The 22,692-nt window shown below is 54.6% G+C and overlaps 1 protein-coding gene across 1 annotated transcript in view; it reads left to right on the forward strand.

The window, feature by feature from the left end:
• The window catches only part of ANXA11 (annexin A11), a 41,638-nt gene that overhangs the window by 15,322 nt on the left and 3,624 nt on the right, over nt 1-22,692 (forward strand). Inside the window, exons 2-12 of the mRNA XM_032423636.1 lie at nt 9,278-9,340; nt 11,286-11,398; nt 12,256-12,645; nt 13,950-14,037; nt 14,269-14,363; nt 15,123-15,236; nt 17,230-17,320; nt 17,723-17,802; nt 17,922-17,978; nt 20,079-20,172; nt 22,027-22,122. Coding sequence (XP_032279527.1) covers nt 9,286-9,340; nt 11,286-11,398; nt 12,256-12,645; nt 13,950-14,037; nt 14,269-14,363; nt 15,123-15,236; nt 17,230-17,320; nt 17,723-17,802; nt 17,922-17,978; nt 20,079-20,172; nt 22,027-22,122 — 1,273 coding nt within the window. The 5' untranslated portion in view covers nt 9,278-9,285. The remainder of the gene's footprint in view (nt 1-9,277; nt 9,341-11,285; nt 11,399-12,255; nt 12,646-13,949; nt 14,038-14,268; nt 14,364-15,122; nt 15,237-17,229; nt 17,321-17,722; nt 17,803-17,921; nt 17,979-20,078; nt 20,173-22,026; nt 22,123-22,692) is intronic.

A 22,692-nucleotide genomic window follows, 5' to 3' on the forward strand; every position in this document is an offset into this window, starting at 1 on the left:
CCCCATGTTTCTCATCCCGAGTATTAGCAAATGGCCCTCTAGTCCTGTTTGCTATTCTATACTGGAGAAACGGATATCATGAAAGGTTAAGTGATATCAGGAGAACATATTTGATATTTAACTATTACTATCCCCATTTTACACATGTGGAAAACTGAGGCCCAGAAAGGTTAGGTCACACACCTAGTAGAGAGCAGGACTGGGATTTGAACCTGTGCTGTCTGGCTTCAGAGTTCATGTTCTTCCTACCACCCTATCCTGCCTTTGATGAAGTACCTGGGGTCACAGTGAGGCCTGATGTCCTGATTCCTAATCCCAGGCTATTCCATCACCGGTGTTTTTCAGTTTCTGAGATACTAGTTTCTGGGGCCAGTGAGCTCCATGAGGAAGTAGAGTATAGCATAGGGGTGGAAGTCCTGGAGTTTGGAGCCTGGCTGCCTGGGTGTGAATCTTGGCTCATTTACTACCTGTAACCTTGGGTGAGTTCCATAATCTCTCCATACCTCAGTTTCCTTATCTCTAATAGGGGATCATAATCTTAGTGTTTGTTTTATAGAGTTGTTGTAAGGTTGAATTCCATGTAAAGCACTTAACAAAGTGCCTAGCACCTAGTAAAGTTTTCATATTCAATAAATGTTAACTATTGTTATGATTGCCTAATAAGCTGGAGAAATTTGGGGATAAAGTTAAGCGGGCTCCTTTGTTACAGGACTTCTCAGAGCCTTTACCATGCTATTACGAATTGGCACTTTGGGGAGGGGATGTAGTAGGCAGCATTTTCCAAAGTTTTTGGACAACTAATCTCTCTATCCTTTTAAATTGCATCCCTCTAAATTCTCAACTTGCAAGATGTTAAGCTGATGTCCGAGAACACAGTTCAGGAAGCACTGAGCTGTACATCAAGCTGCTTGTTTCTGCTTGCCAAGGTTGAGCTGGGGATGGGGGTCCAGGTTATTGCTGAGCCAGCTCCGAGTGACTGTATGTGGCAGAACTCTGGCTATGCCTGGCTTCCCTCCTGCCCTGTAGGTGTGGGGACAGGGAAGAGGCGTGAGCCTAGGCACCTGAGGATCTCTGGAACCTCCTGGCCATGAGGAATGGCCTTGGCAAACCCTGGTTCGAAGCATATTTACTGCACTTCCTTCTGCCCTGGGAGGAGGGGTCTTACGGTAGGTCACCTGTGGTGGGACCGGCTGGGACCACCAGACAAGCAGCCTAGCTCAGGTGGTTTTGCAGCGTGGCTCTGTTAGGAGAAAGCAGGCGGCAAGCAGAGTTCTACCATGACGTTCTCCCTAGTGTGTGTGGGGCTTGAGTAAACAGTGTCCCTGGTGTATTTTAGCTGCAAAACTAAGGGGGTTGAAAATTAGACAACCTTCAAGGTCCTTTCCGATGGGAACATTTTGGGAGTCTGTAAACCTGGGATTGGGGTAAAAACCTAAAGAGGTGTCCCCTTTAGGAGTCCTAAAATACAAAAGGAAGGACATGGGGAAAGCCCCCTCCCACCCCCCCTTCACACCCATGGGATAGCAAGGTCTGGGGAGATAGGGACCCGGCTCCAGGTCATTGGTTGGGATCCTTTTCTATAGGAGATTCTTAGAAGTGGATTACCTTTTTTTTTCGAGAGAGAGAGAGGGGCAGATGGAGAGAGAATCTTAAGCAGGCTCTGTGCCCAGCATGGAGCTGGACGTGGGGCTCCATCTCATGACCCTGAGATCATGACCTGAGTTGAAATCAAGAGTTGGAGGTTTAACCAACTCAGCCATCCAGGTGCCCCAAGGAAGTGGATTACTTTAAGTAGATGTTTCTGTCTTGCTTTGGGCCTCATTCGCAACCTGTCTGGGTCATTGCCTCCTTTTATCCAGCCCAGTGATCCGGGGAGGAATGCCCACCACTCCCAGGGCAGTGTATGGAGGCCAGGAGCTGCTCAGACTGGCTGAGGGCGGGCTAACTCTTCATCTCCCCAAACAGTGCCAGGAGCAATGCCAGGTAGGAATGTGTACCATTAATTACCCCTGAGTCTGCCCAAACCTAGCCTGGTACTGGAGTGAGGAGAGTTTGCAAATAAGCAAATAAATCTCTTTCTTTAAAACAGTTGTATACACATGTGAACAAACATAAACCATAGATACACACACATGCACATGCATTTATGTGTGTGTTTGGGGGGGGGTCTTGAATTACACATTAGAAACTGCTCAGTGGTGACCTTTGGGTAGAGGGTTAGACCTTTGGTTTTCACTTTGTGCCTTTCTGATTGTATTTGAATTTCCCTGCAGTGTGTTCTAATCTTTTTATTTTATTCTTTTATTCTATTTTTTAAAATTTTTAGTTTTAAATGTAATTTATTTTTTTAGAGCAGTTTCAGGGTCACAGCAAAATGGAGTGCCAAGTACATTACTATGAACACCATCAATATCCCTCATCAACACCCCTACCAGAGGGGTACATTTGTGGCAATTGAAGAATCTACAGGGACACATCCGGAGTTCATAGTTGACCTTAGGGTTCACTTCTGGTGTTGTATGTTCCATGGTTTTGACTACTGTACCCACCATTTTATTTTTATTTTATTTATTTTTATTTTTTTTTAAAGATTTTATTTATTTATTTGAGAGAGAGAGAGAATGAGAGACACAGAGCATGAGAAGGAGGAGGGTCAGAGGGAGAAGCAGACTCCCTGCCAAGCAGGGAGCCCGATGCGGGACTCGATCCCGGGACTCCAGGATCATGACCTGAGCCGAAGGCAGCCGCTTAACCAACTGAGCCACCCAGGCGCCCTGTACCCACCATTTTAATACCATACAGAATAGTTTCACTGGCCTAAAAAAATCCTCTGTGCTTTGCCTATTCATCCCTCCCTCCTCTGTAGTTCCTGGAAACCACTGATCGTTTTACCAATGACTAGTTTTACCTTTTCCAGACTGTTGAGAGTTGGAATCATGCAGTATGTAGCCTTTTCTCATTTGCATGTCATATCCCTGCATGTCTTTTCATGGATTGATAGTGTACTTCTTTCTAACACTGAATAATATTTCCTCATCTGGGCACTTATCCATTCACCTACTTAAGGACTTCTTGGTTGCTTTCAAATTTTGACCTTTATGAATAAAGGTGCTATAAACATCTGTGTGTAGGTTTTTGCGTGGACAAGTTTCCAGCTCACTGGGGTTAATACCAAGGACTGCTGGATCATATGGTAAGAATGTGTTTAGATTTTTTTTTTTTTTAAAGATTTTATTTATTTATTTGACAGAGAGAGAGACAGCGAGAGAGGGAACACAAGCAGGGGGAGTGGGAGAGGGAGAAGTAGGCTTCCCGCCGAGCAGGGAGCCTGACTCGGGGCTCGATCCCAGGACCCTGAGATCGTGACCTGAGCCGAAGGCAGACGCTTAACGACTGAGCCACCCAGGTGCCCCAGAATGTGTTTAGTTTTGTAAGAAACCGCCAGACTGTCTTCCAGAGGGTCTGTACCATTTTGCGTTCCCACCAGCAGTGAGTGAGAGTTTTGGTTGCACTGCATCCTCACCAGCATTTGGTATTATCACTGGTTGGGACTTTGGGCATTCTGCTAAGTGTGCCGTGGTATCTTGTTGTTTTATTTGCAACTCCCTAATGATGTCTGATGGGGAGCATCTTTCATGTGCTCAGAAGCCATCTGTGTGTCTTCTTCAGTGAAGTGTGCAGGTCTTTTGCCCATTTTTTAAATCAGATTTTTTTCTTACTGTTGAGTTTTTAAGAGTTCTTTTCTATATTTTGAATAACAGTTCTTGATCAGATGTGTCTTTTGTAAACTTTTTCTCCCAGTTGGTGGCTTGTGTTCTTTTTATTTTTAAAATGTATCACCAGAGAATCATCTGAGCTGCATGACTTAAACTCTATATTTAAATTCTTGCATCAAAACAGATTGAGGTCTTAATATTAAAGGATGAATACACAAATGAATACTCCACAGCCCCGAGGCTGGGGAAGGCCAGTGGAGGGGTCATCCCACAATAGCCCCCACTCTAGTCCTGGGCCTGCTTGGTTTGCTGCTGGGCATGGAGGGGCGGGAGGTCTCAGGGGTGATGCTTCCAGGCCTCAGCCTCCGCTCAGCTTCGGCCTGCTGCACGCTCTGGGTCCCGCACCAGCCCTCTGGGAAGGATACTTCTGTATCCTTGTGCCAGGCATAGCACTGCCACCACCCACCCATCCTTTCCCTTTCATGTGCTGGAAGTCAGGCTGGACTCCAGGAGGTGTGCAGAGCCCAGCCTTCCTGGAGGCCCCCGTCTCCATCTTCCCTGGTTGAGGTGGGGAAACGACAGGGCTCTCCGTTATGGCAGGGGGATGAGTGAGTGGGAGGAGTAAGGTTCTTCTTGTTCTGGATGATTCTGCCTCTTCTGCCAACACAGCATTTCTAGATTCCTGTGTTTGAGGACTCTGGCTACTGCCCGCTCGTGGAGCCCTTGAAATTTAACAGTTATACTTGCCGATGTATACACAGCTTGAAGAAACAGGCCCTTTTCCCAGTCCTTGAGAAGTCCCCTGTATAGCTGCCATATACTTTCAACATTCACCTGGTACTCTGAGGCTTGGTTCTGATGGGATCCCGGGATGCCCAGGTCTTGGTGCTTGTCCTCAGAGCTGACTACTGGGAATAAAGGCTGGATAATATAAGCAAGAAAGTGTCCCAGTACCTACAAGAAAGGAGTGTTTCCTGGAGTGTGGAGCACAGAATCAGTTACATCAGAATTGCTGGGGGTGGGGAAGGGGTGCTTGTTTAAATTTCAGAGTCCTTGGCCCAGCCCAGGTTGAAGGGCCCAGAATGACTGGGGCCAAGGCATAGGCATTTTCAGCAAGCTGTCCAGGTGATTCTGACGCGTGATGAAGCAGTGCCACCCAAAGTGTGGTCCATAGTCAAGTAGCATCAGTGCCACCGGGAAGTGTGTGGGAAATGCAGATTTGGGGGCCTGTCCCAAACCTACCGATTCCGAGACTGTGGGGAAGGTAACCAGCAGTCTGAGGTTTAACAAGACCCATAGGTGATTGTTTTGCAGACTGAAATTTGAGAAGCCAGAGGGCCACAGCTGGATGAAATCGAGTGCCTAGTGGCAGGGGGATGGCCCTAGTGGGGAAGCAAGGGTGGTGTTTGTGCCACACAGTACCCGGAATGGCAGGACTGGAGGCTGGAAGTGCCCCAGAGGCTGGTTTCTAAGAATTGGAACAATCCCTAAAGAGGCCAGCTGCCTGCCGTGTGGAATACGCTCTCTCCGGTGAGTCCCCGTGTCAGTGTCCGGACCAGAGTGTCCGCAGAATGGGCGAAATACCCCGGCCTGCCAGAACTGCTGACGGACAGGAGGAGAGCCTTGGTCAGTGCGGAAGGTGTCATGATACCTGTGGACACCAAAGAGAGAGCAGATCTGCTGGATTGTAACTCACTGTTCTCCTCTGTGGTGGAGAGCGAGTGCCGGGCAGGCAGCGGGGAGGGGAGAGCAAGGTGCGGAGCCCCTAGAAGCCTACTTGAGCTCACCTCCGAGTGGGGATGGTGCCAGGAACGACTTCACCCCGTACAGCAGGCCCTCCTGGTGGCTGAAGGTACGCGAAGACTGGACGATAAGCAGATTTCTTAATGTTGAGAAAGGGGAAAGCAGGTAGACATTGTGAGTCGGAGAGCCGAATCCCCGCAGTCTCTGAGTTGGTTAGGCACTGGGGGCAGGGATGGTGCACCCCGAGGGCACCCCAGGTCATCCAGCTGCCATGGCTGTCCTGGGCGTTACTAGGCAGGTAAACCGGGGGGCTCTAGGCATGGGCCGTGTGTTCGAATCCTCATCTGACACGGGCCCTCTGTACACCGTCGTGGAGTTGATGGGGAAACGTGTGTGGCGTCGTCGGGGTAGAGTTAGGGGCCCGAGTGCCGGCTGCGTGGCTGCACCTGCCGCTGTCGGGCTGGGGCGTGGTTGGCCGTGACAGTTCAGGACTGTTGTCCTTGGCTCTTTTCCTACCAGTTACTTGGAAGAAAGCAAATGTCTTTACCGAATGCTTACCGAACAAAGCTGGGCACTAAGATGTTTGACGTAGGAATGTCCGGACACCTCAGCGGGCTGAGCAGCAGGCAGAATGCGAGGGAGGAGTTGGACAGGATCTGCACCAGGGCTGCTTGTCCAGAACACTCCGTGTCCCAACCCAGGGAGGCGGGGAGGAGGGAGGTGGTGGTCCAGCCCTGCCCTGTGCTCTTAGGGGACCACAGCTGAGGCCTTGGGTTCTGAAGAGAGCTCCAAGACAGAGAAGGGAATGGTACTGCACAGAGGAGGTGGTAGGGAGATGAGGCTGCTCTCCGGGGAGGGCCAGACTGGGGGTGGTCTCTTGGGGGGAGGGGAAGACCCAGGGGGCTCACTGCCAAGGGACAGCTTTTGACTCCTGCTGGGCAGTCTGCGAAGCCCTCCTGGGGATGCGTGCCATCACCCTGAGAGCAGCCTGAGGCTGCCCTGTGGTCCTGCCCCGGGCAGGGAAACGCGAGTGGACCCTCTGGGTCTGAGTCCCGTGGTGCATAAATAAATGCAGTAGTGCTAACCCCAGGTTCCAGGCCGGGCTGCCTGCAGCTGAACAGAGCCTGTGTGAGGTATTCAAATCTTGGAAGAACAGCCCTGGCCTCAAGTGAGCTCAAGAAATTGCCACCTGAATGGACCTTTTTTAAAGCTGTTTTTTTAACAGGCAGTACATGCATGTGGCCAAAAAATGCAAATATAAACAGTAAGCTTCATGTCTATCCCCAGTTTTCCCTTCCAAAGACAACCAGTGTCACTGAGTTTCTTGTTTATCATTCCAGGGATGGTGTGTGTGTGTGTGTGTGTGTGTGTGTGTGTGTGTGTGTGTGCGCGTGCGCGCGCGTGCCCATACCCCACCAAGTTCGTCTGTTTACAGCTTCTTTTAAAAAAATGTTAGCTTAGTAAATACACAGTTTATACCTTGATCAAGAATGATGATCATTTCATATGCCCATATATAGAACTGGCTAATTATAAAAATAGCTACAGAGTGTTCATTGTACGGATCTGTTCAGATTCACTTCACCAGCCTGCTGCGAATGCATAGTTAGAGGTTTGTTATCACAGAATGCCCCAGTACAATCCACGTCCCTGTCCCTTCACACAGGCATAAGTGTGCCCGGGAAATAAATTTCCAGAAGCTGAGTTTCTGGTTCAGAGCGGGTCATTTTACATGTTGACATCTCTGGGTTTGTAATTGGCGACTCTAGCATCTTAGTGTGGGTTAAACCTTCCGTTCCTTTTCTATAACTGCTTGTTTATATCATTTGAGTTTCTCTACTGGTCACTGGGTTGGTTTTTTTTTTTTTTTTAATTGCAAAACATTTTCCTTGAATTTGTTATTTCTCTTGTCTTTCTGTTGTTTTCCTTATTTCTTATTGTGCAGAACTTTAATTTTATGTCTTATATTTAAATCTCTGGTCTGGCTGAGATTTATTTTGATGATGGAACAGGGTAGTACCCAGCTTTTGGCTTGTTTTTTCCCCCACTCTGGCCATGGGTGGGGCCTTTTGGCCTCATTCCTCTGGGAGGAGAGGTGAAGGGTAGCGAGGGGTCTTTGGTGCCCAAAGCTTCTGCTTAATGGTGATTTCCAGAGGAGAAGGGTGTCAGGGACACGACTGCCACTCATGCTGGCCTCGTGCAGGGCGCTTCCTCTTTCTTCCAGCAGAAGGTTCCTGGCCCATCCATCATTCGGATTTCCAGGCTCTCCTCATCAGCAGGGTCTGAGGATTCCGGCAGGAGGGTCAGGCTGAGGGCAGGACCCGGGAGGGCTTTGGGCTGACGGCTCAGCCAGCCACAGGGAGAGGAGTCAGAGCGAGGGCACCACCACGGGGGCCCTTAGCAGCCTCACCGCGGTGCGCAAGGGAAAGGGTCTTCGGCCCACGCTGCAGGTGGCCAGTCCTAGCTCTCTCCAAGGTCACTAGGCCACCATCTGGCCTTTAGCAGCTCTGCCTACAGTCCCCTCTGGACGCACTGACCAAAACACATCCCTACGCCCATCATCCCTATGGGCCCCGTAGGGACCGGTGGCACCTAAGGAAGCCCTTCAGCCTCCTTGCAAACACCATGCGCAGATCTCCAGTGTAGCTCTGAAGGGCCCCTAGAATCCTGTAGGTGAATGATGGCATCTAGAGCAGTGGTTCTCAAAGTGGGATCCCTGCACCAGCAGCATCACCTGGGAATTAGTTAGAAATGCAGATTCTGGTTCTGCAGTGGAGCTCAGCTACGTGTGTTTAACAAGCCCTTGGGGCGGTTCTGATGCACATATTGCAGTTTGAGAACTAGGTTGGGGCCCGATGTGCAGGGGGGAGCAGGTCACCTGGGGTCAGCAGGTGTGATGGTGGAGGGGGCCTGCAGGCCCCTGACACCCTTACCTGTCCCTGGACACCTCTGCAAATGCAGCAGCCACTGGCGAGCAGGAGGAAGTAGGTTGCACGACAGTCTGAGTGGCTCGGGTCGCAGCAGATCTGGGTCCCTCCTGGGCAGTTTAAGTGGGTAGGGCATGGCAGAGGGGTCTGTATATGGAGGGACTTTGTGAGAGCAGCTGTCCCACCCAGGGCCAACGGGCAAGAGCCCTGGGTTCCAGGCCTTTCTCCTTCCCTACTCCTGATCTGCAAGTCACTTACCCTTTCTGAGCTCCAACTGCCTCACTTGCCCTCATTCCAGATCCTGGATCACATGAGCCCTCCTGAGGTCTCTTGTCTCTAGCAGTGAGGATTTCATGCCGTGCTCCCATGCCTGATGAACCAGAGGTTGGAGAATGAAAAATGTAGCTTGGGGCAGATCCATGTTGGAGGCCACCATGGATAGCTTGGGGTCTGTAGGCTGGGCACAGGGGACAGGGGCTCTGGCTGGATGGTGATGAAGACACTGGAAAATAAAGACAAATAGACCCGAGCCCCTGAGAACGAGGCAGTGCCGGCTCGCCTCTGAGGTTAGAGAACAGCTCCACACGCTCAGCGTCCCGTGTCAGTAGAGGTGGGAGTGAAGCGTGGGGGAAAGGGGTTTGCGGGGAAACGTCGCCACTCACGTGTGGTGAGCCCTGTCGTGGTGTGTGTGGGCACAGGTGCGGGCTTGCCGCTGGTCGCCCTTTCTAGCTGGGGGCCCAGCAGGTGGAAGGTAAATTGGGTTGGCCCAAGTCAGGCCTGATGCAGCCTTCCTCCTGCAGGCGCCTGGCCTGTGGCAGTTGCTGGGCTCAGCAAGGCCGGTGGGTGCTCCCGGCAGAGCCTGAGGACGCTTGCTTTCCTCTTCCCTTTCAGATTGAACCATGAGCTACCCAGGTTATCCCCCGCCCGCAGGCGGCTACCCCCCAGCCGCACCAGGTAAGAATGTCTGGGGCGGGCAGGGGAGGGAATGCGCTCTCAGCTCAATGTCCAAGTGCGGACAGGGAGAGAGTAACAGTGCTTTCCAGTCATCTCCTCTCTACCCCAAGGGCGCAGCCAGGATGGGGAGGGGCTGGAGAAAATCCTGGACCCAGGGGCCCAGAAAGGCCTGGATTTGAAGCCCTTCTGGAAAGCCAGGACGAGGCCAGGACCCAGTTTCTTGCTTTATTAGCTGATAGCAGCAGGCAAACGCCTTCTTTTCTCTGGGACTCTGTTTTCTCCTTTGCACGTGGTGTCCCGTATCTCTCCTTCACTGGGTTGTCCCTGAAACTAGTGAGATAGCCCAGTAGAGCCCCTGGCTCCGTGTCCTCCGAAGCACCGTTCGGTGACAATTGCCCCCCGCTCAGCAGCAGGGCCCCCTGCCAGGAGAGGAAGTGGGGGCAGTCGCTAAGGGTCAGATGTCCCTGCTGCACCTCCAGAAGCTGTGGGCTGACAGCACTGGGGCTGTACCCGAGGCCAGGCCGTCAGAACCCAGCCCCACCTACACCACATCCCTTCACAAACACATCAGCTCCACTGGCCCTGGCCCTTCCCAGGTTCCTGAAATGAGACTGGGTCCCCATGGTAGGGGAGCAGATGGGATCATTCCAGGCTAGTCACCCCGAGGTTGCCTGAGCCGTGCCGCCCCTTGCCCCATAAGGCCAGCAGGCACGTTCACTTCCCCAGAGCAGAGGTCCTTGAGTCTGAGCACCCATGACCCTGCAGGCCATCTGTGCCCACCCTGCCATTCAACAGGCGGAGAACAGATCGGGAGCAGGGAGGTGGCTCGGCCACCGTCACGTGGCGTATCGGGTTGAGCGGGGCCGTTTCCCACCGAACGAGGCCCGGCCCAGGTGTGCCAGTGCCGGCCTCATGGTTAGTCTTCTGCCCGGTAGGAATGCTGCCATTGTGTCCTACCACCGCCACCTTCACCACACGGAGCAGCAGAGAGGGAGCGGGCTGGGGATTCCTGATCTGCAAGTCCCTTACCCTTTCTGAGCTCCTCTGAGCACGCCGTCCTCAGTGGCCCGGAGCCCTGGATCGGAAAAGCTAAACTCGAGGCCCTCGGGGCCTGCTCACTGCCCTGGTCAGAAAGGCACCTAACAGGCCAGCAGCCCACATGACGAGGCTGGCTGTGGCCTGGGAGCCCCTTGTCCCAGTGCTGGCCGTGGCCTGGGAGTCCCCGCACAGGCTTTAGGTCTTCGTCCTCATCCAGGAAGTTTGAGGCAAACTAATCATCATCCCCACGTGTCGGCTGAGGAGGTTGAACTAGAGGGGCTGAGGGCCCCACCCCAGGGCACACACCTGGTCCCTCTGGGTTCAGAGCTGGGGCTTTTTACCGCTCTTCCCCAACTGCCCCCCCTTGTAGGGATGGGTGTCTGTGTTGCAAGACCCAGCCCTGTCTCCTTCCACCCTGCTCTCCCTCCCTTCACAGACTTGTTTGTCACTGCAAATAACCCAGTCGGCAGGACACCCACCCTTCCCTGCCATGCTGTCCCCTCACTGTGGGTTCTTGGTGCTCTCTGAGCTCACGGCTGTCATGGCCTAAGCACAGTGACCCCGAATCATCTGTTTTTATGTCTGTGTTTCCTTTCCATGATGGTGAGCCCAGGAGGGCAGTTCTGTCCTTGGTCCTTGGCCCTCCTACCTCCTTAATCCCAAACACTCTTGGGAGGGTTTGCTGATCCCCACCTTCCTACCTGGAAGGAGGGGAAGGTCCCTCTTTTCTCTTCCTCCGGCAGCGGGATTGGGTTCAGCTTTCTTGCCTGAGTGTTTCTGTGGGGTCTGGAGTGCTCTCCGCCAGGCCCTGCTTTGGCCCCCCGTCCTGACCGCCTGAGAGGTTGATGCTCTGCCTTGCCCTGTGGGGAGTGCCGGCAGCCGCTCAAGGGCTTAGTGTTGCTTTCAGGTGGCGGTGCCTGGGGAGGTGCTGGCTACCCCCCGCCCAACATGCCCCCCATCGGGCTGGATAACATGGCCAACTACGCAGGGCAGTTCAACCAGGACTACCTCTCGGGAATGGTGAGTCCAGCCCTCCTGCTGGGGCTGCCCCTGGGGGTCACACCTGCATGGCTTGAGTGGCTTCACAGGTGTCGTGTGTGTGTGCCTCCCTGTGGACACCGAGTATTGAGCTGCGTCTTCGAGCGAAGGGTTTTCGCTGGGGCTCTCTCCGCTCACTGTCCTCTGCATCTCGATTTCCCATCTGTGAAATGGAGGGAAGGGGCATGCATTGGGTTGCCCGGTCTCTCAGGTCCCTTTCAGCTCTGAATTGGATGGGGGCGGTGCCTTCACACAATATGTATTGAGCGCCTTTTGTGTGAGCGCAGTGTAGGGCCAGGAGGGAGGTGAGCGTATGTGCGCGTGCATGTGTGTGTGCGGTGTACGTGTGGGTGACTGTTCGGCCCCAGCCTGGCTGCGGGTGCCTGGTAGCATAGGCAGACATGCTACTTTTACTTGTTAATTGGTTTGTAGAAGAATGTATTTTATAGTCTAGAAGCAAATGCTTGCTCAGTGTCAACCATGCAGCCATGCGCAGTCTCATTTGTGCCAGGCTTGTTCTAGGCACCGGGGTTATGTGAATACAACACACAGAAATCTCAGCCCTGAAGCTCCTGGGATGACAGACGGTCACCATAAGTAAACTGTGTGGTGTTAGAGTAAATAAGAGCAGATAAAGGGCTCAGGAGGACAGGTAGAGGGGATGGGGGACAGTAGTTTCAAGTTGGGTGGTCAGGCTGGGCCTCGCTGAGAAGCCAGGGGTGCTCGGACTCTGAGCTCTGAGCGCTGCCGGGCTCAGGCCAGGGAAGGATGGATGGACAGGGTGTGGCCATCCTCCTCGGGGGGCCGTTCATCTTATGCTTGCTTTGTGGACTTTTCAGGCGTCCAACATGTCTGGGACATTCGGAGGAGCCAACGTGCCAAACTTGTACCCTGGGGCCCCCGGGGGTGGTTACCCTCCCATTCCACCTGGGGGTTTTGGGCAGCCCCCTTCTGCCCAGCAGCCTGTTCCACCATATGGAATGTATCCGCCCCCTGGAGGAAACCCGCCCTCCGGGATGCCTTCATATCCGCCCTACCCAGGGGCCCCTGTGCCAGGCCAGCCCATGCCGCCCCCTGGCCAGCAGCCCCCAGGGCCCTACCCCGGACAGCCGCCGATGACCTACCCTGGGCAGACGCCCATGCCACCTCCTGGGCAGCAGCAGCCAGTGCCAAGCTACCCAGGATACCTGGGGTCTGGGACCGTCACCCCTGCTGTGCCTCCAGCCCAGGTGAGTGCCCGTCCCGTTGCCCTTTGTCCAGGCTTGGGTGCCAGAGGCCTGAGGCTCGTGGCCCAGTGTCCTCTGCCAGCTAGGCCAGGGAGGGTGCAGCGGATGGAGAAGGGCTCTGTCCTCCATCTATAGCTTCTTGTTTTAACGGTGTTGTTTTCTCTCACACTCCCCACCCCCAGTTTGTATTCTTAAAGACCTTGGGGAGCTGCCCTGTTTCTCGCAGCTTGGTTAGATGTTCTGTGTGCGAGTTGGATCTGAACATCCCAGGGTACTCATCATTCCTCCTGTGTCATTTACTGCCTGGGCTCTGTGCTTTGTAGGAACTGTCTGGGCCCCTGGCCTCAAGCCTTGTGCCCAATGGGGCTTAGTCTTCAGTCCCCCGAGGTGCCTCTCAGGCTGGTCTTAGAGGGTTCTTAAAACCTCCTTTGGCTAGGGAAGATTGTTGGCAGTTCCTCCGGGGCTGCTCTTGGCTCATTTTGGAGAGCATTTCGTGTTTGCAGTGCCTAGAATTCATTGTCATGGTTACGTGGCCAAACCAGCCAAGCACAGGGCTGGTGGTATGTGCTCGACTACTATTATTAGACGGAGGGTCCCTCTCTTCCCTGCCCCCACACTCCCCTACCCCTGCCCTAGTCTCCATCTTCCCTCTGCCTTCCCCCTCATCCCTTCTCCGCGCTTCTCTTCTTAACCCTGTTAAAACCGGTAGTGCACCAGCCCCAGAAGGTAAGCCGCCAGGAGACCACTTAGGCAGGAAGATTTGTTTGCTGGGGGTGCAGCTGTCACTCAGGAAGGGGTCCGGCCGGCAAGCAGGTCTGAGAGCCTAGAGAACAGTGCTAGGAAAAGCAGAGTCCGGGAGGTAGGGAGGCAGTGTGTACCATGGTAAGGGCGGACACCGGCATTTCTGCAGGGAACGTCTTTCTCTCGTTTGCACCGAGGTGCTCCATGGACTACCCAGACCCTGTCAGGAGGGCCCTAATACGTGCTCACATGTGCTATGGCAGTGAGCTTCCCAGGGCTGCCCCCCCATCAGGAACCCGGGCCCCGTCCTGGAGGACCTGGGCATAAGGCGGATTTTAGCATCAGGACTCAGCTAGAGACGGGCTTCTAGCCACGGGAGCCAGGCAGAAGCCTCAGCACCAGGACATGAGGATATCTAATGATCACAGTAGGCTCACTCAGTTACTGATTACGGGCTCCTTCCGGTACCCCAACTTGTAGTAAAAAGGTCACTTTCAGAGTCTGGGGCGGGGAAGTCTTGCATTTGGGGGATACAACATCTTACGTGAGTCTGTTTGTCCGAGCAGTTTGGAAACCGAGGCACCATCACAGATGCTCCTGGTTTTGACCCCTTGCGAGATGCCGAGGTCCTGCGGAAAGCTATGAAAGGCTTTGGTGAGGAACCCCGGGTGGCTCGGGTCCCAACTGCCCCCCTGACTCGCCAGCTCCGTGCGGGGTTGCTGGGAGGAGGGAACCTGGTCCCTGTGGTGGTGGTGGAAGAGGAGGTAGATGTGGGGGTGCAGTTGGGATGCCCAGGAGAATGGAAGAGCCCAGGCCAGGGAAGTCTCCAGTGCAGAGCATCCCCATGACCCCAGCCCTGCCCACATCCACCTCTTCTTCCCCCAGGGACCGACGAGCAGGCCATCATCAACTGCCTGGGGAGTCGCTCCAACAAGCAGCGGCAGCAGATCCTCCTGTCCTTCAAGACTGCTTATGGGAAGGTGAGTGGGGGAGGGGTGGCAGGGAAGGGAGGCCTGGTCCCCACTGAACTGAGGCATAGCCTCTAGCACAGCCCCACTCACCCCTGCTTTTCTTTGGTGCCAGGTGAGCCTAGATCTCCTGGGTGGGCGGGCAGTAAGGCCTATTAGGGCATTTTCTGCTGCCCACCCAGCAGTGACCTCTCAGCTGATGGCATCTTCTAGAACAGAAGGATGCTGCGAGGGGGAAATCCAAAAGTCCACAGGGCACTGAGGTTTGATGAGAGGCACCCAGAGATCTGGGTTCTAGCCCTGGCTCTGCCATGACTCGCAGAGACCATGGACAGGTTATTTCCCTTTAGCTCCCACTGGGCCGGTTTTTCCTCCTGGGGACCCAGGCTGCTAATCCCTGCCCTCTTCACGACCACCCTAGGAGGTGTAGCTGGGAGAGGAGCTTTGAAGGAAAAGGCTTGCAGTTCTGCACAAACGCATGGGGATGTATTTTGAAGTTCTGGGCTTTTGAATCTTAGGTAAACACTGGGTAAGTTGAATAGACTGGTTTTCTGGCCCAGTGCTTCTCCAGCTTGAATGTGGGTCCCCTGGGAAGCTGATTGAATTGCAAGCTCCAGCTCTGCAGGTCTGGGCTGGCTGAGATTTGGCTTTTCTGCCAGGCCCTGGCTGATGCAGATGCTGCTGGTCCTCAGATCTGGGATGTTGTCCCTATTAGTCACCTCGTGTGCATTCTCAAAATAGGTTTGTTTGTCTGTTTGAATATTCGATCAGGATTTGATCAAAGATCTGAAATCTGAACTGTCAGGAAACTTTGAGAAGACAATCTTGGCTCTCATGAAGACCCCGGTCCTCTTCGATGTTTATGAAATAAAGGAAGCCATCAAGGTGTGTACATGTTTGTGTTTGTGTGTGTGTTCCTTTGCTCACATGGACACACAGGCCAGGGAAAGGCCTGGACTGCACGGTGGGGCTGAATCCGTTCATTAGCTGCCGTTGTCAGTGTGGTTCCTGGATCCTCTCGGGTTGGGGTCCAAGTGCTGTAGAAAGGGTGACTTCTGGTGACTCCCCAAGAGGCAAAACAGGTGTCATTCATCATTGGGGGCATCTGAGTCCATCTTAACAGCATGGTGGCAGCGGGGTGGTAGAGCTGGTGGTGACACGGTGATAGGAACAGGGGCAGAGGCCTCGGGTGGTATCATCCTCCTTCATTTAGGACTCTGTGTGAGCAAATGACAGAAACACTCTTGAGGGGTTTAAGGGAAACAGAGGTGCAGAATCGGTTATGAGGGTAAAGGTGAGCTGCCCGGCTTGAGGAAGGGCAGGGACCCAGGCAGGATTTCTCTTGTCTCTGCTGCTTCCCAAGTGCCCCCTTCAGTCTTCATCTGCTGGGGGCAGAGGATCCCTGTTGACTCCACTCCATTTACCTCCCAGAGATTCGGCCACAGAAAAGACCAACTGTCCCTTAGTCCAAATTCCAAATAGGAGCAGACTCTGGCCTACTTAGGGTTTACTGTCTGCCCCTGGTCAAGTCACTTGTGACCAAGGGGAGTGTCGTCTGCATTCTATAGTCTCATGGCTCCCAAGACCCACAACAGGTATCCCATGGATGGGGAGGGGGCAGCTCCCACAGAAGGGGGACATCCTTGTGAATTGAGCAGGTGCTCCAGAAGGAATCTGTCATTTTTCAGAGGCTTGATAGGCACAATGACTCTTCCTGCCCCCAAGAGGAGAGGCAGAGAATTCAGTATGGAGCCTGGAGGGGGGAGAGGACCCCGCTGAGATCCTCAGACACGCCTTCTTCTAGGGAGGGGTCAGGAAGCAGCTGGGGACAGCACCCAGGAGCGGCCCCCAGGCCTCTGCCCGGCCCAGCTGCCGCCCCCAGCCGGCTTCACGAGGTGGTGGCAGTTGTGGAGTATGGGAAACCACACGGGGCTGGGGTCACCTGTCACTGACGAGCCATGTGTCCTTGAGCAAGTGTAAAATGGGACTGTGGACGCCCTTTCTTGTGGCCTGTGGTGAGCACTGAGCTCGGTGGCTAGCAGAAGCTCTTTGCAAGCTCTGAGGAATCGCAGTTGTGCTCATCATGAAAACAGCTCCCCTGTGCCGTGCTTCCTACGTGACTGGCACTGTTCTAAGTGCTTCACGTGCGTAACATTTAACCCTCAGCACTTTGCAGGAGGTAGTAGGTGTTAGCGGTGCTCCCATTTGATGCGCAAGGAACCTGAGGCACAGAGAGATGAAGAAGGGCGCCCGAGGTCACACAGCTAATAAGCAGCAGGCCCAGATTCAAGCACGCCCAGCAGCCAGGCCGCTGCCTGTGTCCTTGGCCTTCTCCCCGCCCCTGACGTGCTCCTCTCTCTCTCTCTCTCTCTCTCTCTCTCTCTCGGCCTTGTTGGTGCCGCTTCTTCTAGATGTCTTCAGATGCTCCACAGTCCAGTCCAGGACTGTCCTCTGTCCACACGTCTACTCTTACTTTATACACATTTTTCAGTTGTGTCTTGTCTCGTTCATGAGCTGAGCTTGGAATAAAACAGATCTGGGTCCACATCTCAACCCACCATTTACTCTGTGGCCTTGGACAAGTCACTACACCTCTCTGATGCTCAGTTTCCTGGTGGGGGAATGAGCATGGTCCTTTATGTGACCTCTGTTCATCACCATGTCACTGTCATGATCTGGGACTTTTCGGGGCCTGGGGCGGTGGCAGGGAGCTTGGCTGCCTCAGGCGGCCCCAGCAGCCCCACCAGGGGCGTGGGCCTGTGCTGGTGGCTGCTACTGTTGGGACTGGTGCCGTGGGGCACAGGGCCCCTGCTCTCTTCCCTGGGTGCCGGAGAGGGAGCTGTGACAAGCTTGTGGTTTGTGCTCTCTGCCACCTTAGGGAGCTGGCACTGATGAAGCCTGCCTGATCGAGATCTTCGCCTCCCGCAGCAACGAGCACATCCGGGAATTAAGCAGAGCCTACAAAACAGGTTAGGCTGGCGCCCGCCCCTCAGCCCTCCACAGACTCCTGTGCTTGCTGGGCCTTGGCCACACCCTCTCCCACGGCCTCTTAGACCTTCCTGGCCTTCTTATCGCCTCATCCCCTGCCCCGCCAACACGTGGGGCTTTGATCCAAGACCCAGCCCTGCCCGCTGTTTGCACTCAGGGCAGGTGACTGAGGTAAGGGAGGGGTAGGAGGGAGAGCCTCTAGGGTGCGGTTTGGGCCGAGCCTGACAGACGGCAGGTCGGCCTGGAGGTCACAGCCCCCGTGACCCTGGAGGGCCGTGTGGACCATCTGTCTCGTTGCACCCAGGACTCCTGGGCCCTTCTCTTGCTGGCATCTGCTGCTGACTGTGGCTGCAGGGTGGGCCTTCCCTGTGTCTCCCTTTCAGAATTCAAAAAGACCCTGGAGGAGGCCATCCGAAGTGACACGTCGGGGCACTTCCAGCGGCTCCTCATCTCTCTGTCTCAGGTACCTTTCCCACAACAGAGCTCGGGGCTCAGAGCAGAGAGAGGTGGAAAGGGCACGGGGACGGGAGACGTACACAACTGTAGGCAGCGGCCATGACCGTACCTCCTGCTTCCTTTCAGGGAAACCGGGATGAAAGCACCAATGTGGACATGACGCTGGTCCAGAGAGACGCCCAGGTGGGTGTGATGGCCAGGTGCCCCAGCTGGGCTTCCTGAGTCAGGGGGCACCCCCCACTTTCTTCTTGCTCCATGAGGGAGGAGCTCTGAGGTGGAAAGAGCGACGGATAAGGAGCGGGTTCCAGATGCTGTGAGTCTCGGGTGGGCTCTGCTGCTTATCACCCGTGAGACCTTGAGTGTCCCCCCGCCTCTGTAGGCTTCTGATCCCGCCCTCGGCGCGAACCTGGGAGACAATCAAGTATGACAGGAGTTGGTAGGTCATGATGGGTGTGGGATTTCACGTGACCTGGTCCTCTTCCTGTGGTCGGTTGCATATGTCATTGTGTTTGCGGACAGGCAGACTTTCCACTTGCCTGTTAATGCTTTTGGAGGTCGGAGCCTAGAAACCAGCTGTCACATTAGTTGTGCAGCCTTGGAATTCCGCAGCCGGGCATGACTGTAGACAGACGGCGAAGTTCTCTCCCGTTCCCTCTGTCCGTCGGGTCGTCTGAGCGCCTCTCTAGAGGAGCTTGGGTTTCCCACGGATGAACTCGGACCACAGCAGTTGTGGCTGGAGAGAGCCGCAGCTTTCTGGTGGGATGGAGCTGGCTAGGCCTCTCTCCCCCTTTGTCGCCCCTGCCACCCCCAGCCCGGCACTCCCCAGGAGCTGCCAGCGATCCCCTTCTGTCTGCTGTCCGTCAGGTGGAAGAGGACCTCTGTGGAGGGGCCTCTTTGTAGGGCTGGAAGACGGCTGCTCTCTGGTCTGGTCCATGTCCTTTCCAGATGGGGAAACGGGGGCTCAGAGAGGCTGACCCTTGTGCCTGGAGGAACCTGGAGGCAGGGACTGGATAAGGGCCCAGACTCCTGGCTTGTTCCATGTATCCCGGCTGCACCCCAGATGTCCTCCTTCAGGGTCTGCCTTAACATCTCCCCTGGCTTGAGACATGCACTCCCATTTCTGCACTCAGGGCTGGGCAAACCCAGGCTCCCAGCTCTGTTGCCGCAGTGGGAATTTTCCTGTTCCCACTTTCCTGTCAGACAGGCCTGGCCATTCCCTGGCCGAGGCAGAAGCTGCCTCACTTTCAAGGTTTTTTTGTACCCACTTCTGTGTCTTCTTAGTTATTGGTCTGTTCCTGCCTCACCTTGACCTGTGGGGTCTCTGAGCCCCTGGTGGCTGCCCTCCTCCCCTGGCCGTCAGTGCCTTGAGATCCCAGAGCCACTACCTGAGGCCTGGAGAGTGCTTCTGGGCCATCTGGCATGGGGGGTTGCAAATTGGCAAATATTTGGGGTGCAAACTTGCAAAAATTTAAGAGGCAACTGCAAATTCTGCCCTTTTGCAAACATTATTATGGTATACACAGGGAAACACAGGGAAAGTGCCTGCCACATACAGTCCCACACTCAAAATTGCAATCTGTTCATTGTCATAGTATTTATTGCCATAATATTTAGTGTTCCCCCTTACAGATAGGGAAACTGCTTATAAAGATTGAGAATTTCATATAGAACTCTGGATTTCTGGCAACTGTGGGTTCGTTCTCCTCTATTACCCCAGCAGGTGCTGAGAAGTGATCGCCCCTCTGCGTGCTTACCCTTTGTCCCCACCACCCTCTGGCCTCACAACTGGCCTGTTCCCCTCATTTAAGTTACCCATCTAATCCCTTTGGGCTTTCAGGTTTGTGACCCCAAATCTAATCTGACCTTCGCATTTCAGAGGTGAGGAAGTGAGGCTCCAAGAGGGCCGGTGGCCTGCCTGGAGCCCCGTGGCAAGTTGGCAGCAGAGCTAGGACTCCAGCCCAGCCCTTGTTCTGTTGCCCTGTTGTACGCTGCTCCCTTGCTGGGGTTAAAGCTGTCCCTTGCCTGTCCCGGCCTCAGCCAGCCTCAGTTCTCCTGGTCCTGAGTGCCCTGCCCCCGCCCCCCACCCGCCAGCCTGCCTCAGACTCCTCTGTTGCCCGGCGAGACGACGAGTAGATGGTGTCTAGTTCTGCACGGTGCATGGAGCACAGCCAGGGCCCTGCCCCCATTTCCTTCCCCAGTGGGCCTGCACGGCTGTCCTAGGTGACCCGGGCCCAGGCTGCGGGGTGAGGCTTGCACTGCATGCCCGTCTTCCCCTCTGCCCAGGAGCTGTATGCAGCCGGGGAGAACCGCCTGGGAACAGATGAGTCCAAGTTCAACGCAATTCTGTGCTCCCGGAGCCGGGCCCACCTGGTGGCAGGTAAGGCGGTCCCAGGCCTCCCTAGGGCCAGATAGATGAGGGCAGACAAGGTACGAAGGGGAGACAGCTAGCAGGAACACTTGGCAGTCCCACTCCATAGGGCTTACTCTTCCTTAAAAGAGCCCCCTGGTGGCGATATAAAAGATCTTAGCAGCGGGTTTCCGGAGTTTCTGCATGCATCTGGTTCTGGAGGAAAGCAAAGGAAGAGGTGAGAGAAATGGCAGCCTCCTGCTGGCAGGTGTCTTTATACACCGGAATGTGGAAATTAGAGCTGAGAGAGCCTTCAAGAGCACCTGATCCGATGCTTTCCAAAGCGTGGCATACAAAAATCAGCGTAACAATTGATCGTACGGTGTACAAAAGTACATTGTTTACTCATTCATTCAGAGTCTATAAAACAAGCTCCTGCCATGGGCCAGGTCCCGGAGTGGGCGTGGGGAAGCAGCAGAGCACAGGATTATGGAGTCATTGCTGTCCTGAGGCTCACATTCTTGTTCTGGGAGACAGGCAGTAAACAAAAATTAAGTGAAATCAGTACCAGCTGGTAAATCCTTTAGTGACAGACAATAAAGTTGGCAACAGGGATAGGGAGTGGTGCAGGGGTCAGGGATGGTGCTTGGGGTGGTCCTTGCTGAGGTCATGACATCTGAGTTAAAAACATGACAGAGCTGCCAAGTGCAAAGGCCCTGGGGGGGCCGGGTAGGACTGAGAATGACAGCCACACTTAGCAACACGGTGGGGGCCCGAGTGAACACCCAGGCCCCTGTTCTGTGCACGCACTAAGGCCAGAGCTAGAGTTGGCACGTGGGTCTCCACTGGGCCACCTGCCTCTCTAGGAGCCTGGAGTCCCAGTGCCGTGGGTGCTCAGCGTGTCCTCGGGTAGGCTGTGTGGGCCGGACAGGTGTTAGCTCATCGTCCCGCTGAGAGACAAGACAGACACATGAAATGATGGAGAAGGAATGTGGGCATGGACCGGAAGTGAGGGGATTTGAGAAGAGAGCGAAAATTCTGTCAGCGTGTATGGAGGGGTGCTGGGTGGGGTAGTAAGGTATGACTCGGGTGAGCCATGAGCTGATGGGAGCGAGGTGCATGCGTGTTGTGGGGTGAAGAGCCTGCCTTACTTGAGAGCAGGGTGGGTGGGCCCGGTCAGTGGGGCCGCCTGGGGTACCGCAAGCTGAGGGGAGAGGCGGGCTCTGGCAAGGCTCTGTGTTCATTTGCTCGGGCGGCCACAGCAAAATACCACAGACTGAGTGAGTTACGCGACAGATACTCATTTTCTCACCGTCCTGGGGGCTGGAAGTCCAAGACCAAAGTGTCAGCGGGTTGGTTTCTTCTGAGGCCTCTCTCCTTGGCCTGCAGATGGCCGGCTTCTTGCCATGTTCTAAAACGCTCTCTCCGGGACACCTGGGTGGCTCAGATGGTTAAGCATCTGCCTTCGGCTCAGGTCACGATCCCAGGGTCCTGGGATCGAGTCCCGCATCAGGCTCCCTGCTAGGCAGGGAGCCTGCTTCTCCCTCTGCCGCTGCCTCTCTCTATCTCTCTCTCTGACTCTCATGAATAAATAAATAAAACAAACAAACAAAAATTTAAAAAAAAATAAAAAATAAAACGCTCTCTCCTCCGTGTGGGCATCCCTGGTGTTTCCTTGTGTGTCCAGATCTCTTCTTACAGGGCCACTGGTCAGATTGGAGTAGGGCCCACGCTAAGGGCCTCATTTTGACTTAATCACCTCTTTAAAGGCTGTACGTCCAAATATGGTTATGTTCTGGGGTGTACTGGGGGTTAGGACGTCACCGTATGACTTTGTGGGGACAGAATTTAGTTCGTAATTTATCTCTTCTCTCTTTCCACTAGTTTTCAACGAGTATCAGCGGATGACAGGCCGAGACGTCGAGAAGAGCATCTGCCGGGAGATGTCCGGGGACCTGGAGCGGGGCATGCTGGCCGTGGGTAGGCGTCCCGGGCCCGCCCAGCCGCCAGCCCACCCGGGGCTGCTCCCCCTTCTCTGGCTGCGGGCTAGTGGCGAGCACATGATCCAGGATTGCTAAATCCTGTGCCCAAATGGTGGGAAAGCAGCCTGCTTCCTGGCGCGCGGCATAGCCGTACCTCCAGCCGCCTTGGCGGGGTGCTGTTTGTGTTTCAGGCGCAGCTCAGGCGGGGAGCTGCCGTGTGGGCACTGGTGGGAGAGCGACCAGCTGCTCTCCCGGAGGAAGATGACTCACATCCTGCCAAGTTTCCTCTAAAAATACATCCCTGCAGGCACTTGTCAGATGTGTGTGATGGAAACACGTGGAAAGATTTTTACTTGCAACAGCAGAACAGGCCCTTGCTCAGGAAGGCTGGCTTCGCTCCCGGCTACGTGGGGCGCCTCTCGCAGTGCCCGCCCCCTCTGCAGCAGGGCCCGACCCGCCCCCCGGCCGCCCGCCTGCTCAGGCCTCGCAGCCTCTCCGTACCCTGTGGGGAGGTCACAGTCTGCCTGTCTTGAGCTGTGCTTTTCTTTCTTTCTTTCTTTCTTTCTTT

The sequence above is a fragment of the Phoca vitulina genome, unplaced genomic scaffold (assembly GCF_004348235.1).
Source record: "Phoca vitulina isolate PV1807 unplaced genomic scaffold, GSC_HSeal_1.0 scaffold29, whole genome shotgun sequence".
NCBI lineage: Eukaryota > Metazoa > Chordata > Mammalia > Carnivora > Phocidae > Phoca > Phoca vitulina.